Source organism: Crinia signifera, chromosome 19, assembly GCF_055691185.1.
Source record: "Crinia signifera chromosome 19, ASM5569118v1, whole genome shotgun sequence".
NCBI lineage: Eukaryota > Metazoa > Chordata > Amphibia > Anura > Myobatrachidae > Crinia > Crinia signifera.
The window spans coordinates 138,989,311-139,013,451 of NC_139226.1; the positions used below are offsets into that span (position 1 = coordinate 138,989,311).

General features: G+C 48.3%; 1 protein-coding gene across 1 annotated transcript in view; it reads left to right on the top strand.

Annotated features, from left to right (window-relative positions):
- The first annotated feature begins 263 nt into the window (after window positions 1–263).
- The window catches only part of LOC146042203 (uncharacterized), a 32,991-nt gene continuing 9,113 nt past the window's right edge, over window positions 264–24,141 (top strand). The window contains exons 1-9 of the mRNA XM_083162128.1: window positions 264–324; window positions 9,674–9,755; window positions 10,222–10,353; window positions 11,384–11,539; window positions 12,976–13,069; window positions 16,761–16,921; window positions 17,889–18,011; window positions 20,247–20,272; window positions 20,652–20,802. Coding sequence (XP_083018254.1) covers window positions 289–324; window positions 9,674–9,755; window positions 10,222–10,353; window positions 11,384–11,539; window positions 12,976–13,069; window positions 16,761–16,921; window positions 17,889–18,011; window positions 20,247–20,272; window positions 20,652–20,802 — 961 coding nt within the window. The 5' untranslated portion in view covers window positions 264–288. The remainder of the gene's footprint in view (window positions 325–9,673; window positions 9,756–10,221; window positions 10,354–11,383; window positions 11,540–12,975; window positions 13,070–16,760; window positions 16,922–17,888; window positions 18,012–20,246; window positions 20,273–20,651; window positions 20,803–24,141) is intronic.

The window sequence follows — 24,141 nt, forward strand, 5'->3', positions numbered from 1 at the left end:
TTCAAACACAGATGACTGGCAGGTCCATAATAACTTTCTACTTTATCTCCAATTTATCACTTCACCAGGCTTAATACATCTGCCCCTTTGTTACATATGGGTCTATGTTCTAAGCTTTGGAGAGAGATAAAGTCACAGCCAATCAGCACTTAGCTGACATGTTGCAGGCTGTGCTGGCTGACTGGTACTTTTTCTCTCTCCAGGCCGCACAGTTCTCTAGTTAGAGGTCTAATACACATTATACCCCCTGTGCTCCAGGTGACCACCAGGACCAGAGCCCAGAATCTGATGGTCATCATCATCATCATGGTGGGGACCGCTCAGGTAAGCCCCTCATTATGTATCTGCCTGGGCAGGGGGTTATTGTGCCAGGGGTATAACAGACTTTACGCTGCACTGCAACACCATATTCTCCCGTGTTCTGTCCCTACTATACGCTGCACTGTCACACCATATTCTCCCGTGTTCTGTCCCTACTATACGCTACACTGCAACACCATATTCTCAAATGGATCCCTTGTTCTCTGCCCCCTGATACTTATGTCAGTGCCGCCTGCTGATGCAGCTATGGTTATGTGCCCTGTACTTGTCCTCTATTGTATTCAGCTGTAAGTCACTGTCTCCTGGGTTATATACTCTGTAATAGGGCGCTGCGGATCCCTTGTTCTCTGCCCCCTGATACTTATGTCAGTGCCGCCTGCTGATGCAGCTATGGTTATGTGCCCTGTACTTGTCCTCTATTGTATACAGCTGGCAGTCACTGTCTCCTGGGTTATATACTATGTAATAGGGTGCTGTGGATCCCTTGTTCTCTGCCCCCTGATACTTATGTCAGTGTCCTGTGCTGATGCAGCTATGGTTATGTGCCCTCTACTTGTCCTCTATTGTATACAGCTGTCAGTCACTGTCTCCTGGGTTATATATTCTGTAATAGGGCGCTGTGGATCCCTTGTTCTCTGCCCCCCTGATAATTATGTCAGTGTCCCCTGCTGATGCAGCTATGGTTATGTGCTCTGTACTAGTCCTATATTGTATACAGCTGTCAGTCACTGTCTCCTGGGTTATATATTCTGTAATAGGGTGCTGTGGATCCCTTGTTCTCTGCCCCCTGATAATTATGTCAGTGTCCCCTGCTGATGCAGCTATGGTTATGTGCCCTGTACACGTCCTCTATTGTATACAGCTGTAAGTCACGGTCTCCTGGGTTATATACTCTGTAATAGGGTGCTGCGGATCCCTTGTTCTCTGCCCCCTGATACTTATGTCAGTGCCCCCTGCTGATGCAGCTATGGTTATGTGCCCTGTATGTGTCCTCTATTGTATACAGCTGTCAGTCACTGTCTCCTGGGTTATATATTCTGTAATAGGGCGCTGTGGATCCCTTGTTCTCTGCCCCCTGATAATTATGTCAGTGTCCCCTGCTGATGCAGCTATGGTTATGTGCTCTGTACTAGTCCTATATTGTATACAGCTGTCAGTCACTGTCTCCTGGGTTATATATTCTGTAATAGGGTGCTGTGGATCCCTTGTTCTCTGCCCCCTGATAATTATGTCAGTGTCCCCTGCTGATGCAGCTATGGTTATGTGCCCTGTACACGTCCTCTATTGTATACAGCTGTAAGTCACGGTCTCCTGGGTTATATACTCTGTAATAGGGTGCTGCGGATCCCTTGTTCTCTGCCCCCTGATACTTATGTCAGTGCCCCCTGCTGATGCAGCTATGGTTATGTGCCCTGTATGTGTCCTCTATTGTATACAGCTGTCAGTCACTGTCTCCTGGGTTATATACTCTGTAATAGGGTGCTGTGGATCCCTTGTTCTCTGCCCCCTGATACTTATGTCAGTGCCATCTGCTGATGCAGCTATGATTATGTGCCCTGTACTTGTCCTCTCTTGTATACAGCTGTAAGTCACTGTTTCCTGGGTTATATATTCTGTAATAGGGCACTGCAGATCCCTTGTTCTCTGCCCCTGATACTTACATCAGTGTCCTCTGCTGATGCAGCTGTGCTTATGTGCCCTGTACTTGTCCTCTATTGTATACAGCTGTCAGTCACTGTCTCCTGGGTTATATACTCTGAAATAGGGTGCTGTGGATCCCTTGTTCTCTGCCCCTGATACTTATGTCAGTGCCGCCTGCTGATGCAGCTGTGGTTATGTGCCCTGTACTTGTCCTCTATTGTATTCAGCTGTAAGTCACTGTCTCCTGGGTTATATACTCTGTAATAGGGCGTTGTGGATCCCTTGTTCTCTGCCCCCTGATACTTATGTCAGTGTCCTCTGCTGATGCAGCTGTGCTTATGTGCCCTGTACTTGTCCTCTATTGTATGAGCTGTAAGTCACTGTCTCGGGTTATATACTATGTAATAGGGCGCTGCGGATCACTTGTTCTCTGCCCCCTGATACTTATGTCAGTGCTGCCTGCTGATGCAGCTATGGTTATGTGCCCTGTACTTGTCCTCTATTGTATACAGCTGTAAGTCACTGTCTCCTGGGTTATATTCTCTGTAATATGGTGCTGCAGATCCCTTGTTCTATGCCCCCTGATACTTATGTCAGTCTCCTCTGCTGATGCAGCTGTCCTTATGTGCCCTGTACTTGTCCTCTATTGTATTCAACTGTAAGTCACTGTCTCCTGGGTTATATACTCTGTAACAGGGTGCTGCGAATCCCTTGTTCTCTGCCCCCTGTTACTTATGTCAGTCTCCTCTGCTGATGCAGCTACGGTTATGTGCCCTGTACTTGTCCTGTATTGTATTGAGCTGTAAGTCACGGTCTCCTGAGCTATATACTCTGTAATAGGGCACTGCGGATCCCTTGTTCTCTGCCCCCTGATACTCATGTCATTGTCCCCTGCTGATGCTGCGATGCAGCTATGGTTATGTGCCCTGCACCTGTCCTCTATTGTATTCAGCTGTAAGTCACTGTCTCCTAGGTTATATACTCTGTAATAGGGCGCTGCGGATCCTTTGTTCTCTGCCCCCTGATACTTATGTCAGTGTCCCCTGCTGATGCAGCTATGGTTATGTGCCCTGTACTTGTCTTCTATTGTATACAGCTGTAAGTCACTGTCTCCTGGGTTATATACTCTGTAATTGGGCGCTGCGGATCCCTTGTTCTCTGCCCCTGATACTTATATCAGTGTCCTCTGTTGATGCAGCTATGGTTATGTGCCCTGTACTTGTCCTGTATTGTATTCAGCTGTCAGTCACTGTCTCCTGGGTTATATACTCTGTAATAGGGCGCTGTGGATCCCTTGTTCTCTGCCCCCTGATACTTATGTCAGTGCTGCCTGCTGATGCAGCTATGCTGATATACCCTGTACTTGTCCTGTATTATATACAACTGTAAGTCAATGTCTCCTAGGTTATATACTCTGTAATAGGGCGCTGCGGATCCCTTGTTCTCTGCCCCTGATACTTATATCAGTGTCCTCTGCTGATGCAGCTATGGTTATGTGCCCTGTACTTGTCCTCTATTGTATACAGCTGTAGGTCACTGTCTCCTGGGTTATATACTCTGTAATACGGCGCTGCAGATCCCTTGTTCTCTGCCCCCTGATACTTATGTCAGTGCCTCCTGCGGATGCAGCTATGGTTATATACCTTGTATTTGACCTATGCTGGGCGCTGTGGATCTCCCTTGTGGCACCATATAGATGATAATAATAATATGGCCTTGGTAATATTAGGCGCTGCACAGGAATATAACGTCTTGGTTGCTAAGTAAAACATGCGGTACGATTCAGTTTATATGTAAATGTTTCTGTGACTCTGTGAATGTCAGTGTCACCTTGCCATATTCCCTGCGCCCTGGCGAGGTCTGGGTAACACCTGGGTAACGCAGTCGGGTCTGCGCTGCTGAGTGAGCTGGCAGTGCTGCAGCTGGTTCCTGTGGTTTCTGGGTGCAGATGGGCGCTCGGGGGGAAACATGATGACTGAGCTCAGAACTTCCACACAACAGGAATGAATTGCGATGTGTGACATTTAGGTGGCTGCCGGCTCCGTCGTCGCCCCCCCCCCCCTCTGTATGTCTCGGACGTCACTTCACATCTTATAACCGTGTGTTCTCATCAGAGTCAGTGTAACTCCCTGCTGCTAAACTAGCAGATAGTATAATTACATACATACTACATGCATGTATCACACATACATACATACATACATACTAGGTGATTCATCGCGCCCTACGGGCGCTCTTCACACCGTCGTAAGGGGCTGCGCCCCCTTAATTTGTGAACGTTTGTATATGAGAAATATGGTTAGAATTGTATGAAAGATGCCCTGTATTGCAACTTAGGTGTCCGCGAATCGCGGGAGGGGGGGTCGCGGAGGGTGCCGTGAATTGCAGGAGGGGGGGGTCGCGGGGGGTGCCGCGAATTGCAGGAGGGGGGGTTGTGGGGGGGTGGATGCTGCGAATCGCGGGAGGGGAGGGATTGCAGAGAATCGCGGGAGGGGGGTCGCGGGGTGGGTTGCCGCAAATCGCGGGAGGGGGGTTACGGGGGCGGGGGCTACGGCGAATCATGGTAGGGGGGGTCGCGGGGGGTGTGCCGTGAATCACGGGAGGGTTGGTCACGGGGTGGGGTGCCGAGAATCGCGGGGGGGTGTGTGTGTGCCGTGAATCGCGGGAGTGGGGGTTGCATGGGGGGTGGGGGGGGTGTGACGCAAATCGCCACAAGAAAAAATCAACACAGAAAGGTCAACACATGTAAATGTTGACATAAGTGTGGCACTTCATTGGTGTCCATGTCGACACATGAGAATGAATATGAAAACATTCAAAAAATGAAAAAAAAACCTTCAAAAACTCATGTCAACCTTTTTCATTGTCGACCATAGCCATGTCAGTGTTTTCCATGTGCAATTTAATTCTGGAGCTGGCGCGAATCACGGGGGGTGCCGCGAATTGCGGGAGGGGGGGGTCGCGGGGTCGGGTGCCGCGAATCGCGGGAGGGCGGGGTTCACGTGTGTTCCGGTGGGGGGTTGCCGCGAATTGCGGGAGGTGGGGGGTCACGGGGGGTGCCGCGAATCGCGGGAGGGGGGGTTGCGGGGGGGTGTGACGCGAATCGCCACAAGAAAAAATCAACACAGAAAGGTCAACACATGTAAATGTTGACATAAGTGTGGCACTTCATTGGTGTCCATGTCGACACATGAGAATGAATATGAAAATATTCAAAAAATGACAAAAATACTTCAAAAACTCATGTCAACCTTTTTCATTGTCGACCATAGCCATGTCAGTGTTTTCCATGTGCAATTTAATTCTGGAGCTGGCGCGAATCACGGGGGGTGCCGCGAATTGCGGGAGGGGGGGGTCGCGGGGTCGGGTGCCGCGAATCGCGGGAGGGCGGGGTTCACGTGTGTTCCGGTGGGGGGTTGCCGCGAATTGCGGGAGGTGGGGGGTCACGGGGGGTGCCGCGAATCGCGGGAGGGGGGGTTGCGGGGGGGTGTGACGCGAATCGCCACAAGAAAAAATCAACACAGAAAGGTCAACACATGTAAATGTTGACATAAGTGTGGCACTTCATTGGTGTCCATGTCGACACATGAGAATGAATATGAAAATATTCAAAAAATGACAAAAATACTTCAAAAACTCATGTCAACCTTTTTCATTGTCGACCATAGCCATGTCAGTGTTTTCCATGTGCAATTTAATTCTGGAGCTGCCGCGAATCACGGGGGGGTGCCGCGAATTGCGGGAGGGGGGGTCGCGGGGGTGGGTGCCGCGAATCGCGGGAGGGCGGGGTTCACAGGGGTTCCGGTGGGGGGGTTGCCGCGAATTGCGGGAGGTGGGGGGTCACGGGGGGTGCCGCGAATCGCGGGAGGGGGGGTTGCGGGGGGGGTGTGACGCGAATCGCCACAAGAAAAAATCAACACAGAAAGGTCAACACATGTCAATGTTGACATAAGTGTGCCACTTCATTGGTGTCCATGTCGACACATGACAATGAATATGAAAAAATTAAAAAAATTAAAAATAAATCTTCAAAAACTCATGTCAACCTTTTTCATTGTCGACCATAGCCATGTCAGTGTTTTGCATGTGCCATTTAATCCTGGGGCTGCTGCGAATTGCGGGGGGGGGGTCGCGGGGTGGTGGTTATGCCGCGAATTGCGGGAGGGGTCGTGGGGGGGTTCTTTTTGCAGCGAATCGCGGGAGGGGGGGTCGCGGGGGTGTTTTTGCTGCGAATCGCGGTAGGGTGGGTCGCGGGGGAGCGGGTGTTTTTGCCGCGAATCGCGGGAGGGGGGCGCGCGGGGGGGGGGGGGGGGGTTTGCCGCAAATCGCGGGAGGGGGGCGCTCACCTGGTGGCTGTGGAGTAGCAGTGCTGGGCAACATGGGAAGGCAGTGGGTGTCTGGCACTGTCTGTGGGCTCACTGGGCTGGTTCTCGGTCACATACCTCCCAACATGACCCTCTCCAGGAGGGACACAATGCTCTGTTTCTAGACTTCCCCTTAATGTATGATTGCCATCACCTGTTTTAAACAGGTTAATTTCTCAGAAAGGTGTTCAGCACAGATGAAGGCAATCACACATTAAGAGGAAAGTCCAGGAACAGAGCGTTATAGACACAGACACCCACTTTGAGTGACAGATGTAGCCAAATATATAGGAGATGGTCTGATTCAAGTGTGCATGCTGGACTGCAGGGGGGCAGATGTAACATGTGCAGAGTTAGATTTGGGCGGGGTGTGTTCAAGCGGAAATCTAAAGCAGTGCAAGAATTAATGTCTAATATGTGTGGGCTACATGCAGAAGCAGCCAGCATTTACCCTGCACAGAAATATATAACTAGGGTGGCCAATCCTGGGATAGGGATCGGCAGGATCACGGGATTTGGCCCCAAAAACACCAGGATTGGTTTTACTAGATATAACCCACCCAAATCTACCTCTCTCTGCACGTGTTACATCTGCTTCACCTGCAGCCAGGGTTGCCATCAGAAATAGTGAGGCTTGGGACTGCTAAAATCCCGAGCACAATAGAGACATAGGGGCCCATTTATCAAGCAATATTTGCGGCAAAATCCCCGGAAACACACATTTTCGGGGGTTAGCCCCAAATATTAAGTATCACCTAATTGTATCACAGGGGACCGCAGCAGGAAGCTCCGATCCCTGCTGCGATCCCCCCCCTGCAGCGCCGCCGGCCGCATCCCCCATAGGTTTCTATGGGGGATGCGAAGCTGCCCGATGTATTAACATCGGGCAGCCCGGCATCGCACCCCTGGGCTATCGCCATTCTAATGTGGCCATAGGCTACATATCACACTGCCCTAGTGGCAGTGCGGTCGGCGGGGGGGGGGGGTCAGTGAGTAACCGCGCATGCACAGACCCCCCGGCTTCCGGGTCAAGGCTTCACAGGGATAGGCTCCTTTCGGAGCCCTGTCCCTGCGCCCTGGCAGATGATACATTTGGGCGAAATTATCGCATTTTACAATGCGATCTTGGCGGTAATATTCCGCCCAGATCGCATTGTAAATGCGACCAATGATAAATGGGGGCCTAATGCTTCATATTAATCCTTATGGGGGATATCTGGGACTAAAGGGAGGACAGAAATGTTTTCCAAGTACGTCTCTTGGCGCTGCTTACTGCTGCGGATCAGAAGAGACTGAGGTTACTGCTGCCTCCCTGGATGCATCGATAGGGTAACGCTGTCAGTGCTAGGACATCGCATCAGATCACTAGTGACCCCATCGTCCGGCTGAGTTACCCCGAGGTTGCAGAAGCCGACTGCCGCATTTCCTACAAGGAGAATGGGAAATCTCCCTTTTCTGATGGAAATCCTCGGCGCTCTCCCAAAATGTAAACATAGGCGCCATCGCCGCACCATCCCCACCCCCAAAACTGCAGCAAATCATCAATTTATAAATGGGCAACACAGTAGCACAGTGATTAGTATTGCTGATCACATTACTGAGGTCAGAGCTGTGTGTTCCCTAGATATCCTGTGGGTTAGGAGCAGATTGGCTGATACTTTACCTCTCTCCAAGGCTTAGTACCCAGACCCCATAGATTGTACGCTCCACTGGGGCAGGGGCTGAGAGCTGAGTCATCTCTGTACAGCGCTGTGTAAATAACATCTGCCTGTCTCATATCTGTCAGTATCTCGCTGTGACGGCTCGTTTCCAGGCAGAGACAGCTCATCTGTAGACCTGCGAGTGGGGTCACTGGTAGAAGACCACTCTCAGGATGAGAGAGCGAGGCAGCCGCACCCCCTGGGAATGAGCTGGCCATGTTCTCATCTATCTGTGGTTGTGGCTAGATCATAGTACATAGCACGGATATACACTGCACAGCCCTGTACTATGGCACCGCTTGTACTACTATATGCAGCCTTATAGACTCCTCATGCCCATCAGCTTGCCAGCGAGGACCCCCTTGTGCCCCAGCACCTCCACTTTCCCGCATCATGCCCCTTTATATTCCTCAGAGTCCTTTGATGCCCATTATACGCCTAAGAGTTACTAGCTGCCTCGTTATATAAAGCCAGGAAACATGCCAGTGCATCTGAACCAATCAGATTCTCCTTTGCATCCCAGGAAATGATCATGAGAATCTGATTGGTTCAATTGTAACTGATCCAATTGTGAAGCGCAACGGAATCTGCTGCGCTACAGTATATAAGAAACTGTGAACAAAAAAAATACATTGGTTGCTATTGGCAACATCTAATTTATATAAATAAATAAAAATATTTTGTTCTACAAAAAAAGTTCTGTATTATTTGGCACAAACCAGCAGTATCATGTATGATCAGTACGGAGGATATAACCGATGATATGCTAATATTGTACATTTGCTGTATTTTGCAATACACCCACATTTGGTTTATATTATTCATATTGGTTATTAGCTTCTCGTCTCTGAGTTGTGATAAACTCCCACAAGTCATTTCTGGACAGCAGAACGTTAATCTCATATTCCCACCGCTGAGAATTGTTCTTGTTATTCAGGGTATTAGGTTAAGCTGGGAGCGGTTGGACATTGTTCCCTTTCTGTGTGTCTGGTCCCATACATTGCTGATTTTCTGTTTAAGCAAGAACAGGCAGAGACGATTTTGGCACAACCCTTACTGGATTCATTTCATGTTAAATTCATAATATTGAGAATTACCGGAATGAAAATAGAAGAGAATCACTTTACACCAGTGGTTCCCAAACTGTGTGCCGTGGCACCCTGGGGTACCTTGGGGTACTTGCAGGGGAGCCCTGGATTTTTGGTCCATGTCCAAGGAAAAACTATTTATCACCAATGTAATAGGCAAAAAGTGAATCCTGTCCATAACTGACACTGAGGGATGAGATATAAACACAATTTACTTCATATTTTTTTCTAATTTTTTCAATAAGAAACTTTTGCCCTATGGGTGCCATGAAAAAAATCTGATACTTGGGGGCCTTGATTCAAAAGTGTTTGAGAACCACTGACTTACGCAATAATGAAAGACTGCTCAGTGATATTTTAGGACACAGCGCCACCTACTGTCCTTCCAGCATAATCATTAAAGTGACTGATTGCTGTAGGTAACCCAACTATTTTGTTTTTGTTACCCGAGTTGTCTTCATTGTTTCCTATGGAGCATACAAGGGCTCAGATTGATGCTTCTTGTCCACTTGTTTGGAGATTGGTCATCCTGGCGGAAATCTTTCCCTTTGTATTGTAGGAACTCTACAGCCAGTTGCAATGCAGAGAAAATGAATACTACAATGTATCGATGAAACAATGTTGCACCCCCTGTCTGGAAGGTAAGTCACAGCCTGTCTGACGCAGCAGCTTTTCCCCTACACTGGGCCCTCCCTATCTGTGCGTTTTACATGTGCACCAACAGGATCCTGACATATATCAGGTACACTGGCACTCTGTTATGTAAACATACAATATAGCCGTATACTCCCCTTCATATTGTGGGTCTTGTACACACAATAGATGCATAATCCATATGTGTAAATGTAAAAAAAAAACACACAAGAAACAATTGTGTTATCCTGTTATACTCAGTTGTTATGCAGTTAAACAGTTCCAAAACCCGTTACCAGTGATAAGGAAGGAGATATGGTATAAGGAGCAGAGGTAATATGGTATTGTGTGATATGTGTGATAACATTTTTGTTCAACATGAAGGGTTGCACTGAGCAGCAGATTGTGGCGATGGGATAAATGGGGGAATTACACAAATTGTATGTGTTACTGTGCTGTGTTTCTGTCTGCCAGGCCAGGTGAAGCGCTCGCCTTGTGTCACTGATGTAGAGAGAGATTGCGCCGCACCGTGTGACAGTGATGACTCTTTCATTAACTGGAGCCTGTTTCCCCCCCAGTGTGAGACGTGTAAACTGTGCACAGCAGGTAATGGCGATAACTGAATTACTTTTCTGACTAGATTGAGGCTTGAGGCCTATGATAAGGCAAATGTGTATGTGATGTCACAGTACAATGTGTATGTGATGTCAATGTGTACGGTACATTAACTACTGCCCCTTTCCCCCTGGTTATCTCTGCCACAACTATTACCGCCAAAACCCCCCCCCCCCCCAATCTCTACCACAACTATTACCGCCCCCCCCCCCCCTTCCCCCTGGTTTGCTCTGCCATTCACTACTACCCTCTCCCCCCTTCCCTGGTTGTCTTTGACACATCCAATATCCACCAACCAACCCCCCCCCCCCCCCCCCCCAAACAACTCTGGCAGATTTATGAACCGCCCCACCGGTTATTGCTGCCATGTCCATGTTTCTTCCATTATGATATGTGTTCCATGTTTTCAGTTGTATCATTTACCGTGAGCCAGTGGCAGATCCAGTGGTGGGGCTACAGCGCAGTTCAAGATTCAAATAGTGAAGCCGCACCAACTGCCCAGGGGAGCCGAGAGAGGGGGGGAGCGGGTACTAATTACCCGGGCCCACACTTGCTGAAGGGGCCCCGCAGGGGCCCTGGTCTGACCCCTCCATCCCTCCCGGGTAGCAACAGTAGCACACACTTCTACAGCATGTGCTGTGCTATCAGCAGGCTCAGCATGAGTGTCTCACTGACAGCGTGAGAGGTCATGCTGAGCCTGCAGTCAGCACAGCACATGCTGTAGGTGTGTGCTGCTTCTGAGATTACAGTTTTTAGAGTTTTCTTTCACCCTCCTCTAAACATTTTGGGGCGTGGCCTAAGTGTGGGAGGTTCCCACAACACACACTTAGGCCACGCCCCCAAAATTTTACCGGGGCCCGGCATTCCTATCGGCTGCCCTGCAACTGCCACCCGAAACGCTGTCAAACATCACCGTCCAGGACTCACTGGCAGTTGGTGCTGCTCCCCTATTTGAAGTTAGGACTGTGTTGCTGCTCCACTTCTGCAACCATAAACCATGCTTGAACCTTTGCCCCCACAGACGACTTTCTTGTACCTGTCCAGCACTGTTCTTCCAACTCTGAGGCCATCTGCGAATGTCAGCCTGGATACTATTGTCAGACTCCCGTCCACAACACATGTGCCCGCTGCACGCGCCACACAGAGTGTCTGCCTGGATACGGCGTACGGCGCAGAGGTAATGTCAAAGCATAGGAGATATGATTGGTGCCTTAGGTGCATGTGGGTAAATAACACTGAGGATTTGGGGCTGTAGCAGCTCCCAAAATAACTGATCGGGGAATAAGCAAGCAACAAATTATCTCCGGTGCTTCTAAAGCCCAAATAATGGAAACTCACCAACTAAACCAGAAACATCGCTGTATAGTCGTATAATGTCATGAGATGAGATAGAGGAAAATAGAAATCTTCTGCTCATATGGGGGTGAAAAAAAATCAGTTATATATATATATATATATATATATATATATATATATACACTAGTAGGCTCGATCGAAGCATGTGCTTCGAAAGCTAGTAAGGTAGCCAACAGATGCCAACAGATGGCAGTGTTTTGTTGACACACGGACACTAATATTATTTTATTTATTAACAGTGTCTTATATAGCGCAGCAGATTCCGTTACTGTGTCTTATATAGCGCAGCAGGTTCCGTTACAGTGTCTTATATAGCGCAGCAGATTCCGTTACAGTGTCTTATATAGCGCAGCAGATTCCATCAGTGTCTTATATAGTGCAGCAGATTCCGTTACAGCGTCTTATATAGCACAGCAGATTCCGTTACAGTGTCTTATATAGCGCAGCAGATTCCGTTACAGTGGCTTATATAGTGCAGCAGATTCCGTTACAGTGTCTTATATAGCGCAGCAGATTACGTTACAGTGTCTTATATAGCGCAGCAGATTCCGTTACAGTGGCTTATATAGTGCAGCAGATTCCGTTACAGTGTCTTATATAGCGCAGCAGATTCCGTTACAGTGTCTTATATAGCGCAGCAGATTCTGTTGCGCTTTACAAAAGGAGACAGTGATACAACAAACAGGGTATTTACAGACAGTCAAAAGGTATTAGAGACATACACATACTTGTGTACCTGGTATTTTAATACCTGGTAGTGCTGCGCCTCCTCCAGTCTGTATATGTATGTATGTATGTATGTATGTATGTATGTATGTATGTATGTATGTGTGTATATATATATATATATATATATATATATATATATGTGTGTGTATATATATATATATATATATATATATATATGCCAGTGCCTGGATCTCGCAGGCTGTTACATTCCCCCCAGAGACATAAAACAATCAGAAATAATATAAAAATATAACCTAAAAGTATCATTTGAAATCCGTGTGCGCAGTGTCCAGGAGCGATGCGTCTCGTTACCTCAGGCAGTAGTGAGAAGAGGCCTCACCTCTCATATCATGGAATACCTGAAGTTCTGGGAGAACGTTCAGCGGGGCGATGCGGTCTCCTGTAACAGAACACACTCCCGCACACACATTTATTAGACATTTCCATAACCCCTATGCATGTAACTAGTGGCTCTTTATGTCCCATCTCAGTGAGATCTCAATAGTGACTTTCTGTATATTCTTGCAGGCACATCTAAGGAGGACACGGAATGTGAAGTGTGTCCCAGTGGTAGCTACTCCAGTGTCACATCAGCTGCAGGAGGCTGTATCTCACACACCCAGTGAGTACACATTGGCCACACATGTGGTAATAAAGTGTTCCTGTTCCTCCTCAGCAGTATTTCGTCCTGTCTAGTCCACCTGTCAGCTTTTCTGAACATTGTTCAGAGAACGCCATACGCTGTAGCCCATATTTTATCCCCCTCACTGGAATGAGCCCCCTCGCTCTATTACACTATCCCCAAAAGCTTGGAATAGGCACAGAAAATCCACATGTTCATCACAGCTAGGGTGGCCAATCTCGGGATCGCCAAAATGTCTGGGGTTTCAATCCCAGGATTGGGGTATCCAATCCTGGGAATTTGAGTTTAGACTGCGCATGCTGCGCGGCTGTTCACTACGTATGCCCTGCGCATCGTGACCTGTGACTGTCACACTGTGCAGGCTGCAGCGTTGCAGCTACGCTCTGGCAGCACCATCAGTTCTCCACTGCCTGCCGCACCTCCTGATACTTCCGCTACCTGCCCAGAGGCACAGGACTCCCAGCGCAGCTGCTCTCTGTCCCGCTCCCAGCCACCCGCCTGCCCATGTAAGTACATCGGCAGGGCGGCTGGTGTGTGTGTGTGTGGCCCCTGGTAGTACACGGACACCTCCTCTGCTTCCCTACATCCCAGCTGTATTGTGTACTGAGCATTGTGCTGCTGTTACCTGTGCTGTTGTAGTGTCTCAGTCACTGTAATGTTCTGTGTCCCCTGTATTGTACTAATGTGTGCCCTATGTACAGCGCTGCCCCAGGTAGTACACGGACACCTCCTCTGCTTCCCTACATCCCAGCTGTATTGTGTACTGAGAATTGTGCTGCTGTTACCTGTGCTGTTGTAGTGTCTCAGTCACTGTAATGTTCTGTGTCCCCTGTATTGTACTAATGTGTGCCCTATGTACGGCGGTGCCCCTGGTAGTACACGGACACCTCCTCTGCTTCCCTACATCCCAGCTGTATTGTGTACTGAGCATTGTGCTGCTGTTATCTGTGCTGTTGTAGTGTCTCAGTCACTGTAATGTTCTGTGTCCCCTGTATTGTACTAATGTGTGCCCTATGTACGGCGGTGCCCCTGGTAGTACACGGACACCTCCTCTGCTTCCCTACATCCCAGCTGTATTGTGTACTGAGCATTGTGCTGCTGTTACCTGTGCTGTTGTAGTGTCTCAGTCACTGTAATGTTCTGTGTCCCCTGTATGATGTCCGTATTCCCATGCCTTCGCACCTAGGCTATGGTGACAGTTGGGCCAGCTATGATGACCATATTCTCATGCCTTCGCACCTAGGCTATGGCAACAGTCGGGCCAGCTATGATGACCATATTCTCATGCCTTCGCACCTAGGGTATGGCAACAGTCGGGCCAGCTATGATGACCATATTCTCATACCTTCGCACCTAGGCTATGGTGACAGTTTGGCCAGCTATGATGACCATATTCTCATGCCTTCGCACCTAGGCTATGGTGACAGTTGGGCCAGCTATGATGACCGTATTCTCATGCCTTCGCACCTAGGCTATGGTGAGAGTTGGGCCAGCTATGATGACCATATTCTCATGCCTTCGCACCTAGGCTATGGTGACAGTTGGGCCAGCTATGATGGCCATTTCCTATGCCTTCGCACCTAGGCTATGGCAACAGTCGGGCCAGCTATGATGACCATATTCTCATGCCTTCGCACCTAGGCTATGGTGACAGTTGGGCCAGCTATGGTGACTGTATTCTCATGCCTTCGCACCTAGGCTATGGTGACAGTTGGGCCAGCTATGATGACCGTATTCTCATGCCTTCGCACCTAGGCTATGGTGAGAGTTGGGCCAGCTATGATGACTATATTCTCATGCCTTCGCACCTAGGCTATGGTGACAGTTGGGCCAGCTATGATGACCTTATTCTCATGCCTTCGCACCTAGGCTATGATGACCATATTCTCATGCCTTCGCACCTAGGCTATGGGGTCAGTTGGGCCAGCTATGATGACCATATTCTCATGCCTTCGCACCTAGGCTATGGCAACAGTCGGGCCAGCTATTATGACCGTATTCTTATGCCTTCGCACCTAGGCTATGGTGACAGTTGGGCCAGCTATGATGACCATATTCTCATGCCTTCGCACCTAGGCTATGGTGACAGTTGGCCCAGCTATGATGACCGTATTCTCATGCCTTCGCACCTAGGCTATGGTGACAGTTGGGCCAGCTATGATGACCATATTCTCATGCCTTCGCACCTAGGCTATGGTGACAGTTGGGCCAGCTATGATGACCATATTCTCATGCCTTCGCACCTAGGCTATGGTGACAGTTGGCCCAGCTATGATGACCGTATTCTCATGCCTTCGCACCTAGGCTATGGTGACAGTTGGGCCAGCTATGATGACCATATTCTCATGCCTTCGCACCTAGGCTATGGTGACAGTTGGGCCAGCTATGATGACCGTATTCTCATGCCTTCGCACCTAGGCTATGGCAACAGTCGGGCCAGCTATGATGACCATATTCTCATGCCTTCGCACCTAGGCTATGGTGACAGTTGGGCCAGCTATGGTGACTGTATTCTCATGCCTTCGCACCTAGGCTATGGTGACAGTTGGGCCAGCTATGATGACCGTATTCTCATGCCTTCGCACCTAGGCTATGGTGACAGTTGGGCCAGCTATGATGACCGTATTCTCATGCCTTCGCACCTAGGCTATGGTGACAGTTGGGCCAGCTATGATGACCATATTCTCATGCCTTCGCACCTAGGCTATGGTGACAGTTGGGCCAGCTATGATGGCCGTATTCTCATGCCTTTGCACCTAGGCTATGGGGTCAGTTGGGCCAGCTATGATGACCATATTCTCATGCCTTCGCACCTAGGCTATGGTGACAGTTGGGCCAGCTATGATGACCTTATTCTCATGCCTTCGCACCTAGGCTATGATGACCATATTCTCATGCCTTCGCACCTAGGCTATGGGGTCAGTTGGGCCAGCTATGATGACCATATTCTCATGCCTTCGCACCTAGGCTATGGCAACAGTCGGGCCAGCTATTATGACCGTATTCTTATGCCTTCGCACCTAGGCTATGGTGACAGTTGGGCCAGCTATGATGACCATATTCTCATGCCTTCGCACCTAGGCTATGGTGACAGTTGGCCCAGCTATGATGACCGTATTCTCATGCCTTCGCACCTAGGCTATGGTGACAGTTGGGCCAGCTATGATGACCATATTCTCATGCCTTCGCACCTAGGCTATGGTGACAGTTGGGCCAGCTATGATGACCATATTCTCATGCCTTCGCACCTAGGCTATGGCAACAGTCGGGCCAGCTATTATGACCGTATTCTCATGCCTTCACACCTAGGCTATGGTGACAGTTGGGTCAGCTATGATGACCGTATTCTCATGCCTTCGCACATAGGCTATGGTGACAGTTGGCCCAGCTATGATGACCGTATTCTCATGCCTTCGCACCTAGGCTATGGTGACAGTTGGGCCAGCTATGATGACCATATTCTCATGCCTTCGCACCTAGGCTATGGTGACAGTTGGGCCAGCTATGATGACCATATTCTCATGCCTTCGCACCTAGGCTATGGCAACAGTCGGGCCAGCTATGATGACCGTATTCTCATGCCTTCGCCAAGATTATACTTCTTTATTGTATATTTCTCCCCAGCTGACACCCTGTGTCTATGTCACAAACTTTATTTTTCTATTTCAAGGGAGTTAAATGATCCTCAGGAAAGCACTAGGGGTGATGACCCTGTACGGCAAGCCATTACCGTGGAGCCAAACGTGAGATATACAACGCCTGACAGCCGAACTATATCTCTGACCACTTCCATGGCTCTTACTTCAACCCAAGTTGGTGCCAATGACACAGGTATGCTACTATTGTCATATATAAAGAGTTCTCTTAAATTCCCTGAGGAACGGACCCGTTAGTCTTGGGGTAACAGGTGTGAGTGATCGCTATAAAACTAAATTATATATGCAAGTTGGTATAATCAGGCTCAGATCTGTGTAATGACCCCTAAGGCAGGGGTGGGGAACCTCAGGCCCTGGGGCCGTATGCGGCCCCCGTAGCCGGTCTGAGTGGCCCACCCACCCGCCTGGCGGCTTTGCCAGGAGTCAAGTACAGGGGAATTCTCGTGAGAGGTCGGGAATTCTCGCAAGATTCCTCTTGATCAAAAGCAGCCTGAGACTGTCAGTCTTATTTAGCGGCAGCCGCCGGAGCGTGGGACGGCTGCAGCAGGACAATTTGTAAGAGAAATTTTTACATATGGCCCCCGAAGGATTTTTTCCCCATACAAACGGCCCTTGGCACAAAAAAGGTTCCCCACAACTGCCCTAAGGTCTAGACCTGGGGCAGAAGTCCAAGCATGTGCACTAGTCTAGACATACGGATTATTGCTCACTTGCCCCTGGGATTTTCTGTGAGACTCCAAATTGGGGGAAGTGTTAGGGTATTTAGAATTAGTGACTCATGCAAGGGCCATAATGCGTTTCACTATGAATTTGCTTTTGGCCTCTCACCAGCAATGTAACGCCAGAAATGTTGTCAGAACAATACAGGTTTGGGATATAATCAGGGTAATTTCAATTCTGTACATTTTATTTAATATCTTACAGATCTGTTACCCTATGCTTTCTAGATTTCAGCTCTTGCAAGCAGGGTCTTCGCCCCTCTTATCATACCTACATAATTAGGCTGCCATTATATATATGTAAAATCCTGGCCTTTTCTACCTGTCTGTAGTTTTGTAGATTGCTGTAGGTCTATCCCCCTTGTCTGGTGTGACGGAACCCTTGCAATCCCTTATAAAGATGCTAATTATAATCTTTTCTAGGCAACGTGAACACTGTGTATGTGGCAGTGGGAATGACCTGTGTAATAACCCTGCTCGTAGTTCCACTCCTGATCTGGAAGCAGAAGATATGCAGCGTAAAGTTATGGTTAATACTGCGGAAGAGTAAGTAGCAGCTCTCTAATGGTGAGATATCGTATATGTGTCGTTACAGTAGCAAACCCTCACATATGCTTACAGATAATACAATGTATGTATCAGTCCTACAGTATGTATATACACATACATTCCTCGGCGGAGTACAGGCCGCTTTACATATTTGAACCAGTAGAGGCAGGCATGTGGTAATATGTCCGGGTCCATTGTGATCAGTGGCTCCAGGCCTGATGCTGAGCTGGACAGAGATCTGGTAACTGTAGCAGGGTGAGAAGTCCAGCAGCAGCACATTTTGTTCAGTGGTAGATGCAAGATTCCACAATCCCCCACTCTGGAATACTGTAACACAGTGGTAGCAAACTCCAGTCCTCGAGAGCTACCAACAGTTCACGTTTTCTAGATCACCTAGCTGGGGCACAGGTGCACTCATTACTCACTGACACATTATAAATGATCCACAGGTGGAGCTAATTACTTCACTTGTGATTCTGTGAGGAGACCTGAAAAATGTTAACTGTTGGTAGCGCTCGAGGACTGGAGTTGGCTGCCCCTGCTGTAACAAGTGCAGGAGTCTGGGATAACCGTAGAAGATCCTAGTAATAACCTCGGGCATTAACCCCTTCAGTGGTGGTTTTTTTTTTGGGGAGCACTGGGTGAGTTTTTTTTTATGAGGAGCGCTCCCTAAAAAAAAAACCCACCACTGCCTCCCTGGGTCCGGGCCACGCAGCTGAACTGTCAATCAGCGGCTGCCCGGACCTGCGCACCCACACCCCATCCCCGGCAGCCGGCTTGTCATAAGCCGGCGCTGGGGACTTCAATAGAAAACCTGGAGGGGAGGGGGGGGGAGGACGAGGCGCGGCGGCTCTAAACAGTGGCAATCCTGAGAATTTTCCGGGCTTGTCAGACTGGACACTGAGGCACAGCCCGGAATATTCTCGGGATTGCCACTGAAGGGGTTAATGTACACATTGGTCTTTTCATACACTGGATACTGTATGGAATACAGTATTAACACTATAGATGGTCTATAGCAGGCATGGCCAAACTGTGGCCCTCCAGCTGTTGTGAAACTACACATCCCAGCATGCCTTGCCATAGTTTTAGCCTTCGCTTATAGCAAAACTGTGGAAAGGCATGATGGGACTTATAGTTTCATAACAGCTGGAGGGCCATATTTTGGACATGCCTGGTCTATAGTATAGGCTGTATCACACATTGATACAATATAAATAAGTGGTCAGGAAAAGGTTAAAATCCCCAACAATAAATACACAAATATAATAGAACCACTCAGGGCCGGCTCTACCACTAGGCAGCTTTAGGCAGCTGCCTAGGGCACCAGGATCTAGGAGGGCACCACCAAGTCTGCCTAGCAAAAAATAAAGGATGTCTGTGAGGATCCTTGTTGTACTTAATGCTGGTGGTTGCTGTGGAACCTCTACGACATCACCTCCATACTTCCTCTTGAGGCATACTTTCCTATTTTGCTGCCTTCTCTTCCTGTACTCTGTTGTGGGTGGCAAAGGGGAGGATGCTGGGGGCCTCCAGAGAAAGCAAGAGTCTTGCCCACCTACCTGGGAGGACCACTCAATTTTGGAAGGCTTCCTGCCATTCCAGAATGTTAAGCAAGTATGCATGAAGGGATTGGAACATTGGTGGCAGTATCGGAAGGTGGGGGGGGGGGGCGGAGCGGGGCGGAACGGTAGTAGGTTGAAGTTTTCCTAGGGTGCTGAGAAGCCTTCCACCGTCCCTGGAACCACTGGTGAATCATCACGGCACCAGGCGCACTTTACAGCAGATTGAATTTGCTTAAATTGCTCCCACAACCATAGGGGTGCGAGCAATTGTAAGCGAATTTGGCCTAGCGAAGGGTGCAAGATCAGTTTAATTTTTAATTGTTTAAACGGCACCCACAACCTTTGGCACTAATAGGATCGACCTCTTGGTAGATAAAGCTGCTACCCAGAGGCAGAACTTTAGGAGGCAATGGAGTCATCTGCCGCCGGGCTCCTGCTCCCAAGGGGGCACCTCTCCTCCCCTGCAAGTTTAAATCAGTCCAATATTTATTTTGCCTCCGGGCAACTGGGAAGAACTTACTGCTACCACTGGGCATGTGCAGCAGCTCCGCTCTGTCCCTTACACGGCATGACTCGGCATCAGCTCTAATAATCATATTATATACTATTACTACTGTGGTAATAATTTGAGCAACCAGAAAACCAGTCTCTTTGTTTCTTCCCGTAGACTTCTTCCCAGCTACGTTTCCTGCAGTGAGTATTTTCTTTTTCCTTTATGTACAATTCATAGCATATGGTAACTATGACCACCGCGCTACCAGAACCCCGAGACTCGAGGTGGCCGCACTTACCGTAAATGTAGGTGTGACATCAGATAACATGAAACAGACGGCACTCGGTCTGTTAACCGATGGGAAGACATGATATAACGCCACAGACTGATATTGTACTCGGTATCAGGGATGACCAATGTACAAGACACTGAGCTGCACACGGTTACAATGTATATCCAGAGAGAAGGAAAATGTTTGGTACAGTGCCGAGTAATATGTAGGCGCTATGTAAATGGCAATAACGATGGAGTAATACTGAAAAATGTTTTCTCCCTTCATTGTGTATGCTGGTGTTACAGCAAGGAGACGTTTCCGAAGGGAACCCACTGCAGACACAAAACTCTACGCCTTCCCAAAATATTACTGTGGAGTCCGCGCAAATCCCAGAGACAGCAGACGGGTGGCTGGTGGGCAGTAATCCGGGCCGAGACCACCTGAGTAACAGAATCGGTGAGAGATAACATCTTACTCTAATGTCGGAATGGAATATTGCCTTAAGGTGTTACTTTAATTGTCATCTGCTCATTAAGGATTTTTATGCAGGTGGAAAAGGGGATTTTAGTAAGAATTTACCGTTCAAATCCCTTTCTCTGAGTCCATCCTGGTGACACAGCTTGACATTGGGATGTAGGAGGGTCCGCAGGAGCCAAGGCACCTATGCTGACTTCTTTGAGAGCAGGCTCCTCCCTTCTGCATCCCATGATGCTTCAGTTCATCTTTTAAAGCACACTAGGATACATAACTCAGTACAACGCCTGAACATTTTATCATGCACAATGCACATAACCAATAACATGACACACATGAATGGTATGACTTACTGAGCGTAAGGGAGGGATCGCTGTGTCACCAGGATGGACTCAGAGAAAGGGATTCAAACGGTAAGTTCTTACAAAAATCCCCTTTTCTCTTTCGTCCATCCTGGTGACACAGCTTGACATTGGGACATTCACGAGCCAGTTCTTTGGGAGGGTACGTTTAGACTTATAGTTCTCATCACTGCCTTGCCCATTAAGCATCCTCCGGTGCAGACTCATGAACCTATAGACTTTTTGGTAAAGGCAAGAAAAAAACATGACCAGGGAGCAGCCCTGCATAACTGCCCCACTGTGGTCCCATGACGCACAGCCCAAGAAAAAGGCTGTGCGTCATGGGACCACAGTTAATAAAGATACGATGGTACAGAAGATGAGGAATGGCATCCAAGATGAATAGACCTTAAACTTATGGAAAATGGTCTGCCCACCAAAGTGTGAGCAAAGGTAAACACCAACCGTAACCGTCAAGGAAAAGTCTGCTTGGAAACAGACCACCCTCTCTTATGTACGTCATATAGAACTAGCAAAACAGTCATTTTTTGCAAACATCCTTTACCCTGTCCACATAAATGCGCAAAGCATGTCCCATTTTAATATATTTATTTATTTTTCTACCTCCTCAAGAGGAGCAAAAAGCTGAATCCAAACTCCTGGTGTAAATGGAAAATTTGATACTACCTAAAAACTTCGATACGGTTCTGAGAACCGTCTTATCAGTATGAAAAAACAGAAATTAAGACTTGTAAGGCAAGGCCCCTAATTCTGAAACTCGCCTAGGCGAAGCCCTGGCTAACAAAAAGGTAATTTTCCTCGAAAAAATATTACGAACAGCCGACCTTAAAGGCTCCCACTGTGATTTTAGAAAAACTGACCATACCAGAACATGTCCCAAGGCGCCCCCGGCTGCCTATATGGGGTCTGGAGTTCTTATAACTCCCTGTAAAAAGGTCTGTACTTCTGGCCAGGAGCCACTCCATTCTGAAAGCATATGGATAATGCAGGCAGCTGTACCTCTAAGGACTGCAGACTAAACTCTGCTGCAACCCATACTGGAGAAAACTCCAAAGGTCAAGCAACCTAGAACCTGGAAATGTTTCTTTCTGACTTTCTGACGTACACACCACCTGATATAAATCATTCAAACACAGGTGAATAACTGACAATACGGCTTGCGAGCCCAAAGTATGAGTTGGATAACAGCAACTGAGAAACTCTTCTTACTTAAAAGGAGATTGTCACGTTTCCAGTAGCACCGGCTAGAGTGAAACGGAGGCTAGATGCTTTGATATATGGTTTTTGCATAGACGACAGAAGGGAGGACGGCAATTGGATAAAAGAAAATCCAGTTTTAATAAAGATACGATGGTACAGAAGATGAGGAATGGCACAAGGATAATACTGTAGATAATGAGTAATCAATCAATGGTATGCAATACTTATTGTAGAGCTTGCAGGTGATTGGGATGAAGAGATGACTTGACTTGAAGGTTTGAAGAAATAAATGAAAACTTGAAGAGTTGGATGATTGGATTGCCGAATTGGATGATTGAATGAAAGATTGGATGGTTGGATGACTGGACGGTTGGATGATTGGAAGAATCCGGGAAGGGTGTGCTGACAACCCTAATAGCTGTAACCAGGAGGGATCGCAGAGTAATAACCGTCAGACTGGAGAAAGGATGACCCCTTTGGGGGGCTAACCTTGTCCGGTCCGTGAAGGCGGCAGCAGGAGTCTGCGATGTGAAGGTTGAAGACAGGTGTAGCAGGATACCGGATAGAGTCTCTGGAACAAGAAGTAGCAGCGCTACCAGCAGCAAGGAGAGTCAGATGCCAGGTCAGATTGTTCCACGTAAAGGGCTTAGCGCTACCTCCTAACAGTTTTAAACCCTGCCAAATTTTTAGATTTGGCGAATGGAGAATCCACCGCATCAAGCGGTGAAGTTTTTATGGTCTTGGACACAGTAAGGAACACACAATGAATATGTGTGTCCAAGATCACACCAAACAACAGACATTTCTGAGACGGTGTTAAATGAGAATCTGGACCCGGCAGCCAGGAGGGGAGAGAGATGAAGAATCAACATCCACCCCTTATCTCTGAGAAACTGTGCCACCATTGTCAGATGATCCTGCAACTATTTCTGCAGATTTGGCCTTGACCCAGAGGTGGTCCCATAAAGGAATAATCACAATTTATTTTGCCTGTGAGCTGCTGTCATGACAGCCATCACTTTTGTGAGAACTCTCGTAACTGTGGCTAACCCCAAAGGTAGGGCCCCACACTGCAGATGTTTCTCCTATTTTGAAACTCAGAAAAAAATTGATGACCACTGTCTACAGGCCCAAGTAAATAAGTATCCTGGACGTTCACTGACGGTAGAAGCCCTCGAGGCTTTGCGCTTACAAGCACCAACCTCAGAGATTCAATCCTGAAGAGTCATCCACAGAAGTGAGTTTAAAGACTTCAGGCTTAGAATGGGTCTGACGGAACCGTCCGGACTGGGGACTAAAGAAAGAGAACAGAATAAAATCCGTTCTTTCTTCCCCCTTGATGCACCGGGATCATCATCCCTTCTCGGAAAGTGGCGTTGCCGCCCCCTATAGGGCTTTTCGCAAGTGAGCTTCTTACAGCAGGGGAGTTGGGAGAAATCTCTTTGGAAAGGTACCCCTGAGATAGATTCCGTAACTCTGATACTGCAGGAGGTGACCTCTCCTCCCCTGATTCCAAAACAGGGAGTCTCCATCCCATACTGCTGAGGAATTAAACTCCCAATGGACGGGTGGTCCATTGTCCAGGTCCCAAAACGTGATCTGGGAGCCTTTCCTATATTAGAAGGCATTTTTCCTTTACCTGTGTGTCCTTATTGGACGCACCCCTAAACACTGAATGCTTAGACGTGGCGGGAAGGCAAGAGCTCTTTCCCCCTGTGGCCTGTATAAAGGTGGACTAGAGTTCCACTCCAAACAGAAT